The sequence below is a fragment of the Pseudorasbora parva genome, chromosome 1 (genome assembly GCF_024679245.1).
Source record: "Pseudorasbora parva isolate DD20220531a chromosome 1, ASM2467924v1, whole genome shotgun sequence".
Taxonomy (NCBI): Eukaryota; Metazoa; Chordata; class Actinopteri; order Cypriniformes; family Gobionidae; genus Pseudorasbora; species Pseudorasbora parva.
This window is the reverse complement of record NC_090172.1, coordinates 9629620-9642580: the sequence shown is the minus strand read 5'-3', so window position 1 is coordinate 9642580 and position 12961 is coordinate 9629620. Positions and strand designations below refer to the sequence as shown.

The 12961-nt window shown below is 34.9% G+C and overlaps 1 protein-coding gene across 1 annotated transcript in view; it reads left to right on the top strand.

The window, feature by feature from the left end:
* The window catches only part of myoz2a (myozenin 2a), a 32254-nt gene extending 19704 nt beyond the window's left edge, over window positions 1-12550 (top strand). Inside the window, exons 3-6 of the mRNA XM_067448651.1 lie at window positions 2184-2350; window positions 2475-2589; window positions 9914-10097; window positions 12245-12550. Coding sequence (XP_067304752.1) covers window positions 2184-2350; window positions 2475-2589; window positions 9914-10097; window positions 12245-12491 — 713 coding nt within the window. The 3' untranslated portion in view covers window positions 12492-12550. The remainder of the gene's footprint in view (window positions 1-2183; window positions 2351-2474; window positions 2590-9913; window positions 10098-12244) is intronic.
* The last annotated feature ends 411 nt before the right edge of the window (window positions 12551-12961 follow it).

Genomic DNA, 12961 nt, shown 5'->3' with positions numbered 1-12961 from the left:
ATGATCCCTTCACGCCAATATGTGAAAACGACTAAAAACACTGTATTATGCATGCCAGGCCAGTAGTTGGCGATGTCTCTCTGTCAAGAAACACTATGCGCCTATGCTGCCTTCACGTGCTATCGGAATTATCGTAAATACGAGTTTTCGAGGTAAAAATTGCACATGAACGCCCTCTGATGTCGTGTTTACCACTGGGAAGTTCGGATATAATTTTGATACCCAAGTTCCCAAGATGAGCATGGCATAACCGTTAAAAATGGCAGATGGGAGACGAATTTCTGCTGTGGCAAGTGTTTTATTAGTTTTTTTCCACAACAATTTCCTTGTCTTGTCGTTAAAGTAGTACTTTACATAAATTAATAATCATTTGAAGCATATTGTGTATTTTAAACACATCGAAAATCGCATCTAGTTGACCATCATTCCAGAATAGTGAGCAAGCTGACTATCTAGATAGTGTGGTAAAAGTAGCTATACTATAGGATCATGTATGGCTGAAAACTAATGCCATTTTAGTCTTTAAGCAGCCTTTCTTGTCTACATTATGCCTTTATTGTGAATGTGATCATAAACAATATGCTTTCGTGTTGTGCTGCTATGTTTGCCAATGGTTCTATGATTTTCTGGGACCGGGAAATGACTAAAATGGTTATAGTTTTAAAATAACATTTTCCAAAGACGCACAAAAGTATGAACCGGCGTCCTCCATTCTTTCCGACAACAAAGCACCTGAACACAACAAGGTTGTAATCACGACTTCTGAAGTGGGAAGAAGGAAATTTCCGATAGCATGTGAAGGCAGCAATAGACTGAACATGCATGCCATGACCATTTTGACAAATTCTTGTTTTTGTAGTTTACACAGAGATGGTAACGATAGCATTTTCTGGTGCTGTTGTGTAAAACAATGCCCAAAACGCATTTGTTTTCTGTTTTTATTTGAAAATCATGTAGTGTATGACAGTCATGTAGTGTAGTCAAATGACACTCCTGGTTTATAATGTATGGCTGCACAATTGACCTATCGGTAAGCCCCTCCCTTCAAACGCAGATGAGCCAATGGCAGTTGAGTATCAGGGACCAGAACTCTGACATCTTTAGGTTTCAGCACCATAGACATTGGAAAATCTAAAGCACTTATCGGTTTGGTGTTTATGCTACAAAGATGGTAAACCGATGTGCCTGTGGTACTGTAACACCGATTCCAGGTTTTCTGAGGGGATTTTCTGGTTGGAGAAGTTACGATTAAACTCCAATCTACGCAATCTAATCTATGTGAGTCTATGCAAACGTACAAACTGAAATAACGAACTGTTCTCACATCATGTACATTCTAGGTCAAAACACATAAACAAAGGTCTAGTGCCTCTCCATATTAAACTGGTTAAATGTAAATTAATTTAATCTTACCCTGTGGTACATGAACAGCGTTGATCCCAAATGTTGTCATCTGGGATCATGATGACCATAACATGAAGCTTCTCCCGCTTGGATTGAGATCTGTAAACCCTCGCTTCGAAATCAAACTCCCACCATTTTTATTTTAAAATCTTGAGGTGGTCCTTTCAGAATTCATTGTGATCTTCTAATTAGTTTTTGTATATATTTTTTATATTTCTGTGAGTTTAGATGTTTAAAGTCTGCATTATCTGTCTTACTAAGGAGGAACTTCTATTTTGATGGGTATTTGATGTCATCAAATCAAAATCTTGAGCACCGAAAAGGCATAAGGTCTTAATATGCTTGTTTACTGTTAGTTGTATGAGAGTTTTTGTAGAATTTGTGGTGTATGTTAATGATAATGGAGTGACAAGTATGGTAACCCATAGCCTACTCGGAATTTGTCCTCTTCATTTAACCCATCTAAGTCAGAGCATATACATTAGGAGTAGTGAGTAGTGAAAACAGACACACACACTGCAACCATGGACACACATACCCGGAACAGTGGGCAGCCATTTTTTTTTGCTGTGCCGGCTGGGGAGCCTTTGGGGGTTAGGTGCCTTGCTCAAGGGCACCTCAGTCATTTCCTAAAGGGGTTGAGAATCGAAGCCGCAAACTGCGAGTTACCAGTCTGACTCTTTAACAATTAGGCCACGACTGCCCATTATCAACCATTAGGCCAACTGCCCATTTTCAAAATGGTATTGTGTTGTAATTTTTTTACTCTTTTTCCACAGAAGCAGAGATGGATCTAGGAAGGAAAGTTAGCGCACCAAAGGAGATCATGTTGGAAGAACTTTCCTTAGCATCAAACAGGGGCTCCCGTCTGTTTAAGATGCGTCAGAAGCGCTCAGAGAAATATACTTTTGAAAGCATTCAGAATGAAGCCAACACACAGCACAGTGTAAGTGTTACATAGAACACAGAGTCCATGGCCCAAAAGCACAAATGGTCGGTGTGTGGTTATATAAAATTCAAATAACCACAAATTCTCATTGTCGTGACCATTTCTTTTTTTCTTTTTTCAGATTGATGCCAATTCTCTGGGCCCAAGTGCTGAAATGACAAACATTTTCAGTCATGATAATTATCTTGGAGTTGACCAGGCACACAATACACTCAACCCTGAGACTATGGCCCCAGGTTTGTCCATTGTAATTTCTTCTTTTAGGGGTCCAAGGACCAAAAGTGTTGAGTCCTACTGTACATATACTGTTTTGCCAAATATTAATTTCCTGGCTGAATTCGAAATTGCCCCCTAAACCCTCAATCACCATTCCCTATGTTAGTCCACTAATACAGTTTACTTGAAGTAGTGAATGCCATTGAACGTAACGGATCGATAATAATGCACTCCTGACATAAATTTAGAAATGAATGTAACTGCAACCCAGTTTTATCATAAACAGTGTTCAAATTTCGAAGCTGGAGTCTTTAATCTTTCTGATTATACTGAGTTTGTCCAGATAAAGTAATCGTGTGATGTTTAACGAGCAGAGAATGTTGAACAATAGTAATCTGAGGCCGTGTACGATCTTTGAAACGCATGGGGAAAGAGCACAGGCGCATTTCCATAATTACCAACGTAAACTACAACAAATCAACGTCTGGTTTAAGACATGCTAAATAATGGCAAAAAATACCAGTAAATTGACTTAGTAAATCACCTTGCATGATTCATTTTAATACTCTCCTCCCATAAATTTGCCAATTTTACAAATGCATATGCAATAAGGTCAGCTGCAAAAATAACCTTTTCCACACCTTTTCAGTGCTAATTTTCCACAGTGTGTCTTTATTAAATCTATGACAGTAGGTTTTTAACAGCAAAAGAGGGTTTGCGCTGACACAAGCTGTTAGTAAATCATACCCTAAGTTTGATATTAATCTTGTTTATTTATAATCAAAAATTCTAATCATCCCCTCCCCATCCAAATGAAGCCTCAAAGACACTAAAATAGCAGGACGTACAGTAAATGTGCTCATCCACCAATCTAAAAAGGGTGGCCATGCCCCAAGGCTAGATCAGGCCATGGGAGTTATAAGGATAGGATCTGTTTAAGATGTTATCATGGACAGCTGCAGCTCTGTGCCACCATTTAAAGGACACAGGAAGTAGTTAAGCTTCCTGTTGGAGAACTACGGCCACTGTTCACACAGGAATTACATGCTCAAGACGTAAAAGATGTAGTGTGCAGCATTTAACATTAATACAAATACATAAAAGAAATGTATTATTCAAAGTTTAGATTCATTTTCTTGTTGTACACTGTAAAAAAAAAAAAAAAAAAAAAAAAAAAAACCAGGCCCCAATTGAAAATGTTCTAGTGACTAAATGTTTTAGTTGGCCATATTGAATTTCTGTGAATTAAATTGCATTAATTCACAGAAATTCAGTTTGGCCAACTGAAAAATTTAGATGTGATCAGTCACTAGAATATGTTCAATTAGGGTCTGAATTTTTTTTTTATTTTTTTTTTTACAGTGCAGTCTGTTTTGGTTTCGGTTTCTCTGTGTTCTGTTGCTGTTTTAGAGTAAAAAAAATAATTTCCTTGGTTATTAATTAGCTGTACACATGTTCTGTTGTATACTTCATTATGTTCCCTGTGTATTTATTCTTTCAGTTATGTTTGATCACTTGTCCATTATTGTCAATGTGATTGTAAGTGTGTTTGAGGAATTATTACTATCTCCTGAGTTTTGCCATTGTGGATTATATTATTATATAAGACTGATGTTCCCTGTACTCCGTTGTGGACTCAACCCCCTAACGTAACAGAATAACAGACCCTTAAACTTTAATCTGGCATGTTTAACCAACTTTCCAGATTGTTCTCTGTGTAGTTTCTACTACACACGCCTGCCCCAGACTGATCTCATGAAATGGCATATGTATGATACATGTATGATACGGCAATTCGTATGCCATTTTGGCATGCTATCAAGAGACACATAATCGCTTTTTAGCATATTTATCAGCGCCGCTTGGCCTCCATTGACTTAATATCTTGCGATTGCATGTTAATTTAAACACACACACACACACACGCGCGGACTCAAACTACATTTTCAAAAAAAACATAATTTAGTATGTTTATAAATCCATTAACATTGTGGACGCACACATTATTGTTTCATTTCGAACGATATTTTGAATAGTTTATCAGACTAACGTTCACTCTCTCTCGTCTGCGCTGGCTCATTTGTGTTTACACAGATCGCAAAGAACAGCTTTCAGTTTAGCTCTTAGTTCAAAAGTGCTCATATTTGGAGAAATATTGACATATTATCACATGTTTGCAAAATATTTCGTCATACATAATACCATTTCTATTAATTTCTCACTGAATTATTCTATATAAAAGAGTTAAAACATGCACTTAGCTCTCTCTGGGTCTCTTCTTAATGATATGCATCAGATATGACTCATCAGGCGTTCATTTGCTGACTGAGCTGTCAGTCTTATGACATACTCAACACAGCCCGACGCAAGACGCGCTTCTCCTGTGTGGACACTTCCTCATTCTGGCTCTGTGAAGAACGAGTCTATTCTACATTTCTACGCGTGAACTAAGAAGCTAATAAACACAAGATAACTATGGAATAAGGTTTTTGTGTGATTGTTAGTGTGATTTCGGCTATTTTATATCGACAATGGATGCTTACATTATGACTGCTAACAGGTGTAGCGATTAGCTCCAAATAAAATGATACAGCTTGATGCTAACTGAAGCTCTATTTCACCTGCTGGAACAGGAGCGTTTGTCTATTTTGTTACAATAATTCACAGAATGTGCTTTTAGTTTAGTTTTTTTTGTTAAGATTGCTGTGGCTTACTAAATGAAATACTGTGCTGTTAATGGGCCATTTAGGCAGGCATACATGTTATAATAGTTTGAATAATGGCTTATACAAAACAAAAGATTCATAACAAAAGGATAATGAGGATTACGTCTCAGACATTCAAAAGTGGGAAACGATCGCTGAGTGAGCACATTGTAGCATTAATTGAGCTGTTCTCCTCGCCAGACATTAGACAAAGTACTGCAAACGTGTCTTCAGGCCAACAAACTTATTTAATAAAAAACATCTAAAAAACAATCCAGACATGGTTTTAGAAAATGTTTCATAAAATTCACAGTTTTGGACATAGCCTGAGATTTTAAAAAAAGCATGACCACACGTGTGCCTTCAATTTAGTTGTACACTGTAAAAAAAATTGGTTGGTTTTTGTTGGTTTAACTTAAAAAAGTAAGTAACCTGGTTGCCTTAAAATTGTGAGTTCATTAAAATTAAAATTTTGAGTTGATACAATGAAGGAAATTTGTTTAATAAATAGAAACTCAAAATATTATTGTATTTGAACCACATAAAAAATTTGATAAATCATGAAAATAGCACTATTTGGCATGTTTCACTGCATCATCAGAAATAAAACACACACAATTACCCAATATGCTTACAAAATCTTTTAATAATATTTTAATAAAGGTTGTCGAATCTCAAAAAATGTTCATTGTATTAACTCAAAATTTTAATTTCAGTGAACTCAAAATTTTAGGGCAACCAGGTAACTTTTCTTCTAAATAATTTTTTACAGTGTAGTTATAAGTCGTTATACTACATTCACATAATATTTTTATACATGAAGAAAAATATTTTAAATATTTAATTTTTTAATTTTTATGTTTCAGCCTATATATCTCTATATTAAAAACTGTCTGAGTAATTCAGCTGTAAACTCTCAAGTGTTGGCTTTCTAAATATATATTGGTTATATGTGTATATTAATAATACCTTGAGCAGCTGTCTTTATACTATGAGTAGGCTATGTCTAAATGCTCCATTTGCCAAATCGGGAGATGACAGGTAAGGGGTTAATTTGCTTGTCATAAGTAGATCACTCATAGAACTTTTCACTTCCTTTTTTTTTTGGAATTGCACTCTCGCGATAATTTGCCCTGTTTAGTAAATCAAAGTCTTACTGTGTGAAAGTGAGAGAGACATGGTTTCACGATATGCGGTTTATTATATGCATAATAAAATTATGTATATACACAAACACACAGTAGAAGCCAAAAGTGATATCAAGAGGGGAAAATATATACTGTAGTTTTTGTATTTTATATACAACAAAGCACTAATCTTGGTTAAGGTATTTATGTGACATTTGGCAAAAAGGAAAAACTGTTTGTTTTTACCATTCAAAAAATGCATAGAAAACCAAAAAGCTCACAGGAAAAAAATGTATATATTGACTACAACATAAGCAGTTATCAATATATTTTTGGTTCTCTCTTGTTTATTGCATCCATTTATAATTTCTTTGTACAGCCTGACCAAAAAGTATGTCTAGACGGATCTCACGAAAATGCGTATAAATAGTACGAGTTTGCATGGAATGTATATGCCAAAATGAGTTTTGGCGTGCGTATGGTACGCGTTTTTTCCGCGTGCATATGATACGCACTTTATGGTGTATACATACGAACCCACCACCCTAAACCTACCCAAGAGCGTGTCATATGCACGCCATAAAGTGCGTATCATATGCACGCGAAAAACCGCGTACCATACGCACGCCAAAACTCATTTTGCCGTATAAATTCCACGAGATTGCAAACTCGTACTATTTATACGCATGACCATGAGATCGTGTTGGTATGTCTGCATAATGTATCATGTTTCATTGCATTATCACAAAACAACTAATTGTCTTAGACCACAACTATGCAATATGCTTGCAAAATCTTTATTATTATTTTAATTATATTTAAATAAAGGTTAAATTTGCCTAGTTTTTGCCTAGTCGATTTGCACTGGACCTGACTTTTGGCACCTTAATGTTTATGTATTATTAGTTGATAGAATTTTATTTTATTTGATGTTAAACCAAATCAGGATCTTTCATTTGATTTAGCATGTCATATTTGGGCAGTTACGAGATTTTTATCTCACATATTTTTTCACAAACATCATCTTTCAACATTTTTGAGTGAATTACTTTTTCTGAGCCACTAGCCAGCAAGCATAAATTGCCTCCTAATGAGAAATGTTTCATATCTCATCAGTGTCTTGATGTGTCAGTGCACTGCCCCATGAAAACAGTGTCTAAAAACGAACCCCCTCCTGCTGTTATTATCATTTCTCTGAGGCCCGTTGAACTGCCCAGACCCTCAGCGCTGAAATATGCATTTATTTATTTTTTGCTGCTTCCTTGAGGCCAGTAAACTCAGGAAGGAGATTGTCCACAGTATGAGGGTGATATGTGACAGATCACCCACATTACATAACTGTGTTGGGCTTGCTGGCCCTGCCAGTGAACAGCAATTTGAGGTATACTCTTTTTGAAGGGCCCCCCTCCGTCCCTCCACAGCATGCTTTAGAACTTTTTGAAGCCTTTTACTGCAGATGAAATGATGACCAGACAGTAACATATCACTGTAAACGCTTACAATACACTAGCAGAGTGTGCTAGGAGTCCATACAGCATAACAATAACCTAAAGGTACTGCAGCGTAATAATAAGCTAAAGAGATAAACCCTCAGTGATAGTCCCTTTTTCACTTTCCTTGTGAAAAAGAAGTGGGCTTATTTTTTTGAATGTGCACTTTAGTGTACTTCAAATCTAAAAACAAAAACAAACAAAAACAATTTACTTGCAGATAATATAATATTAATAAAATAAAATGAGTCTTGGGTAGTCTTTAATTTAATTTATTTTTAATTTAATAATTAAAGGATTAAAAGGGATTTAAGGAAATGTTTTAGATCTAACTCTAGTAATGAGCTAATCTGTTTAAACTAATGCACTCTAACCCATATTTCTAGAAAATGCAAACGTGTTTTGCCTCGTCATCACATTCATTAATAATTTACATGAATCATGTTTGCATCATTTTAATTTTCAATTCAAAATGGCAAAATTTCATGAAATGTTATGTAGTTTGCATCACTAACTTTATCCGCTAACTTACTCATACCGGGTATGTCACATAACCTGCTTTCTGGAATATTTTCTTGAATATATTTTTAACAACAAAGACACTTGTAGAACTGCTGCTGCTCCGGAAAAACAAACTGAATCCACTTACAGCTAGATTATTTGGGAAGCTGAACAAGGTCATCTTTCCATTACAACCAAAAATACACTTCTTTATTAGCATTGTTGACTTTGTGGTCTAAAAACAAAACGACAGCTCCCATAACCCGAAATTATTTTTGAATCTGGTGCCTTCTAGACTGCAAGACTGAAAATGTTTTTTTGTCTCATGGAGATGAAAGAATACAATTCCCAGAATGCTTCACTGCCCTGTGAGGACATTCCCAAAGCCCCCACTACTAGATTACTGTGACTGAGTTTGAGTTAGAGAACAGACATTACAATTAAATACTGATCGTGTCTGTTCAATATAACGATCGAGTTGCCGTGTGAGTCTCACAGCACTAACTGAGATTAGGAGTCAGATTACATTTAAGGTCATAAATGATGAGCTGATGAGCTCTCCTGATGAGGGCTGAGGTAATCGCGATCACACTCACGGCATACATTCACAACGCGAGTTCATTCTAGCACGTTTTCAGTTCATGCCTTTGGAAGCTTAACTTTCATAGAAATTAATTTGAGATGTTAAAACACTTACATTGCTTAGCATCCGTTTAAATGAATGCCTGCTGCTAGCTGAGCTCTGAGTGTAATCTCCCATTCCCCATGCGCAGTTTTAAAACATGCGGAAATGGCTCCCTCTGCTGGCTGTAGTCTTTAGCCTCTGGACAAACATTCTAAAGATGACGCAAATATCGTCAATTTGCGTCACGGGAGGAATTTTTCCAAAAATAAAATGGATAAATCTCTCCTCTCAGGAGGATATGAGGGGGGAAGCACAATCATTTAATTGTACTCCAGGGTTTCTACTGATACCCTTTAAGTAACCCTTTAAGTAACCCTTTAATAAAACACATCTGTTAAGTAGCAAATGTATTTATTGTTATTTTATTGTGAGATTTTGCCTCACCTCCGACCACTGCTCTACCCCTTCTAGCCACAACTCTTTTTCTCCATTTTTAGTGTATTTCTGTGGGAGAATTACAGCGCCTCACACTGGCCTGGCATGCAAACTACATCGTTTTTAGTTGGTTTCGGTAATCTTGTCTGGACGCAAAAAAAGATTGGATTGGGAAAGCTCTGGCTTCGTGTGGACGGGGCCTAAGCCCTGTCTGTGAAACCAGGCCATAATGTATTAAAATTATGTTACAATTACTCATGAGATCATATATGCATTATGAGGCATTATTAATGCATTAAACGCATTAAACTTATTTAGTTATGCATTATATATAAATGCTTTAAGTGAAGTGTTACCATGTTTTTCTTTATCAGCAGTTTTTGTTATTCAGCATGTCTTGTAAATGTTTTTTGGGCTGGACTGCCTTATGGTCAAATAAAGTTTCTCCATGCTTTCAATAGGATATGGTGGTCCCTTGAAGGATGTTCCAGCAGAGAAGTTCAACTGTACAGCAATGCCCAGATCCTACCAGTCCCCCTGGGAGCAGGCCCTCATTAGTGACCCCTCTCTGGCCGAAACGCTGGTCGCCCGCATGCCTGAACCTGAAAGCAGACATGAGATACCTCAATACAAGAGCTTTAACAGGTTTGTGCTATACTCAAAACTTGTAAAAAAAAGTGTAAATAAACATATATGCAATACAATGAAAATTTCTTAATTATATTAATTAATTAATTTAAATTCTTGGACCAAATGTGATTCATTCATCAAGCATAATATTCAAAGAAAAAGAAATACACCACAAACCAGTGTTATATTCTTATTATTTAAATACTTTTATAGTATTTATTAATATTTGAGTATTTTCATGTTTTTGTATTTTTTATTCTATTTTTTATTGATTTATATTTCAGTTTTATTTATTTTAATGCATTACTTTAGCTTTTACTTATTTCAGTTAAAAAAAATTATAATTTTCATTAATAAATAAATATTAATTTGTGCGTTATTTTTTAAGTATTTGTATTTTATATTATTTCAGCTTTATTTCAGTTATTAAAAAAAATGTGTAATACTTATAGGTTTTGGGGTCATTTACACGACACCATTTTCATGCACCAGAAAACTTTTTTGGCCCTTTTGGACATTTATACACGACTGTGGCGTTTTGGGGGCCTAAAAATAGTCAAACTTTTAAAACCGGGTTTCAAAGTGTACGACACCATTTTATGTTTGTGTTCAGCGCATTATGTGTTCAGTCTATAGGGTGTGTACATTTTTTTTTTTTAATTGTCTTTCATCCAAATTGGGAAATTGAGCGTTTAGACATACTCATAGTAAAAAGACAGCTGCTCTTAAATTATTCAGTATATACACATAAACAATATATATTTAGAAAGCAAACACTTTTTACAGCTGAATATATATATATATATATATATATATATATATATATATATATATATATATATATATATATATATATATATATATATATATATATATATATATGCTAAAATATAAAAATTTAAATATTTAAAATATATTTCTTCATTTATAAAAATATTATGTGAATGTAGTATAACGACTTATAACTACAACTAAAGTGAAGCCACAAGTGTGGTCATGCTTTATTTAAAATCTGAGGCTGTTATGTCCAAAACTATGAATTTTATGAAACATTTTCTAAAACCATGTTTAGATTTTTATAAAGATGCTTATATCAAATAAGTTTGTTGGCCTTTTGGAATCTTTTGTTTTGTATAAGGCATTATTCAAAACCATTATAACATGTATGCCTGCCTAAATGGCCCATTAACAGCACAGTATTTCATTTAGTAGTCAACATTATCTAGTCTTTCTAAAAGAAAAAGAAAAAACTAAACTAAAAGCACATTATATGAATTATTGTAACAACATAGACAAAGCTGCTGGTTCAACAGGTGCATCAGAGCTTCAGTTAGCATTAAGCTACATAACACAATTTAAAAGATTAAAATTACACCTTCACTCTATATTAAATTGATATCGCTCACAATTATATCATTGAAAGTCTATAATTAAAGATAAAAACATAAAACATCAGAAGCATTTTTAGTATCACTGATACTGGCCTTTTTATAACAAATATTTAAAAAGTATCTGTAATATTATTACAATATAAAAATATTAAAAACTCAGATGTTTTTAATCGCAATTAATTACAGAATTTTTTTTTTTTTTTTTACAAAGTGACATCAACTACTGGCCTGACAGGAATAATACAGCGCTTTTAATCATTTTCACCGATCCATGTGAATGGGATTCTTTTTTACAACGTTGTCATCTGTATGCGAAAAACACAGTGGAAAAATGTTTCTGTTATTAGTACATCATTGTCATGCAAACGCAGGTATCAATAACTGCTACAGATCATATTCAGCGTATTGCACTGGTCCATTCTAATATGAAATACCCAGTTTTTCTTTTTGAGAATCCGCTCACATATGTAAATATGTCAAATTAAAAAAATAAAATGGTTTAAAAATACTGTGCTATCTTGACTTCTAAGTACTGTATATATGTTGGAAACCTGCCTGAACGGTACATAGGAACGTGCTTAATGAGCAGAAAGATGCCACCCAGTAGTTTCTGAATTAGAATCAGTCAGCAAGATAATCTGATGAAGTGAGTAAAATGATCTCAAATGTTGCAGGGCTGGTACAGTATATGCTACACTTTTTGCTGTAAGACTGTTGTGTTGTCTAACAAAGCCACAACGCTCTCATTAACTGTCACTTTTGTACTCAAAGGGTTGCTATTCCATTTGGTGGCTTCGGCAAGGCACCCAAAGCCCCTGTTAAACCTCTTGATGTGGAACCCGGCCTCGCCATTCCAAGTCCCAGGGTCGCAGCACCTGCCGTGGTCAAACGGCCCACCTTCAACAGAACAGCATCAGGCTGGATTGCTGACAGTGCTCCTCTGATACTTCCCAGCATCCCCCTTGAGCCCATATCATCCATGTCTTCCACATTTATCCCAGAGTCAGATGACCTCTGAGCATTATCCTTGTTTTTGTGATCTTCATTTTCACTGGAATACACACTACTGGTTAAAGTTTGGACAAATTATATATATATATATATATATATATATATATATATATATATATATATATATATATATATATATATATATATATATATATATATATATATATATATATATACATATATGTTTCTGAAAGAAGTCTCTTATGTCACTAAGGCTGCATTTATTTGTTCAAAAATAGTGAACAAATTCTTCTTCTTCTTCTTCTTCTTCTTCTTCTTCTTCTTCTTCTTCTTCTTCTTCTTCCTCTTCCTCTTCCTCTTCCTCTTCTTCTTCCTCTTCTTCTTCTTCTTCTTCTTCTTCTTCTTCTTCTTCTTCTTCTTCTTCTTCTTCTTCTTCTTCTTCTTCTTCTTCTTCTTCTTCTTCTTCTTCTTCTTCTTCTTCTTTCAGCTGTTCCCTTTAGGGGTCGCCACAGCGAA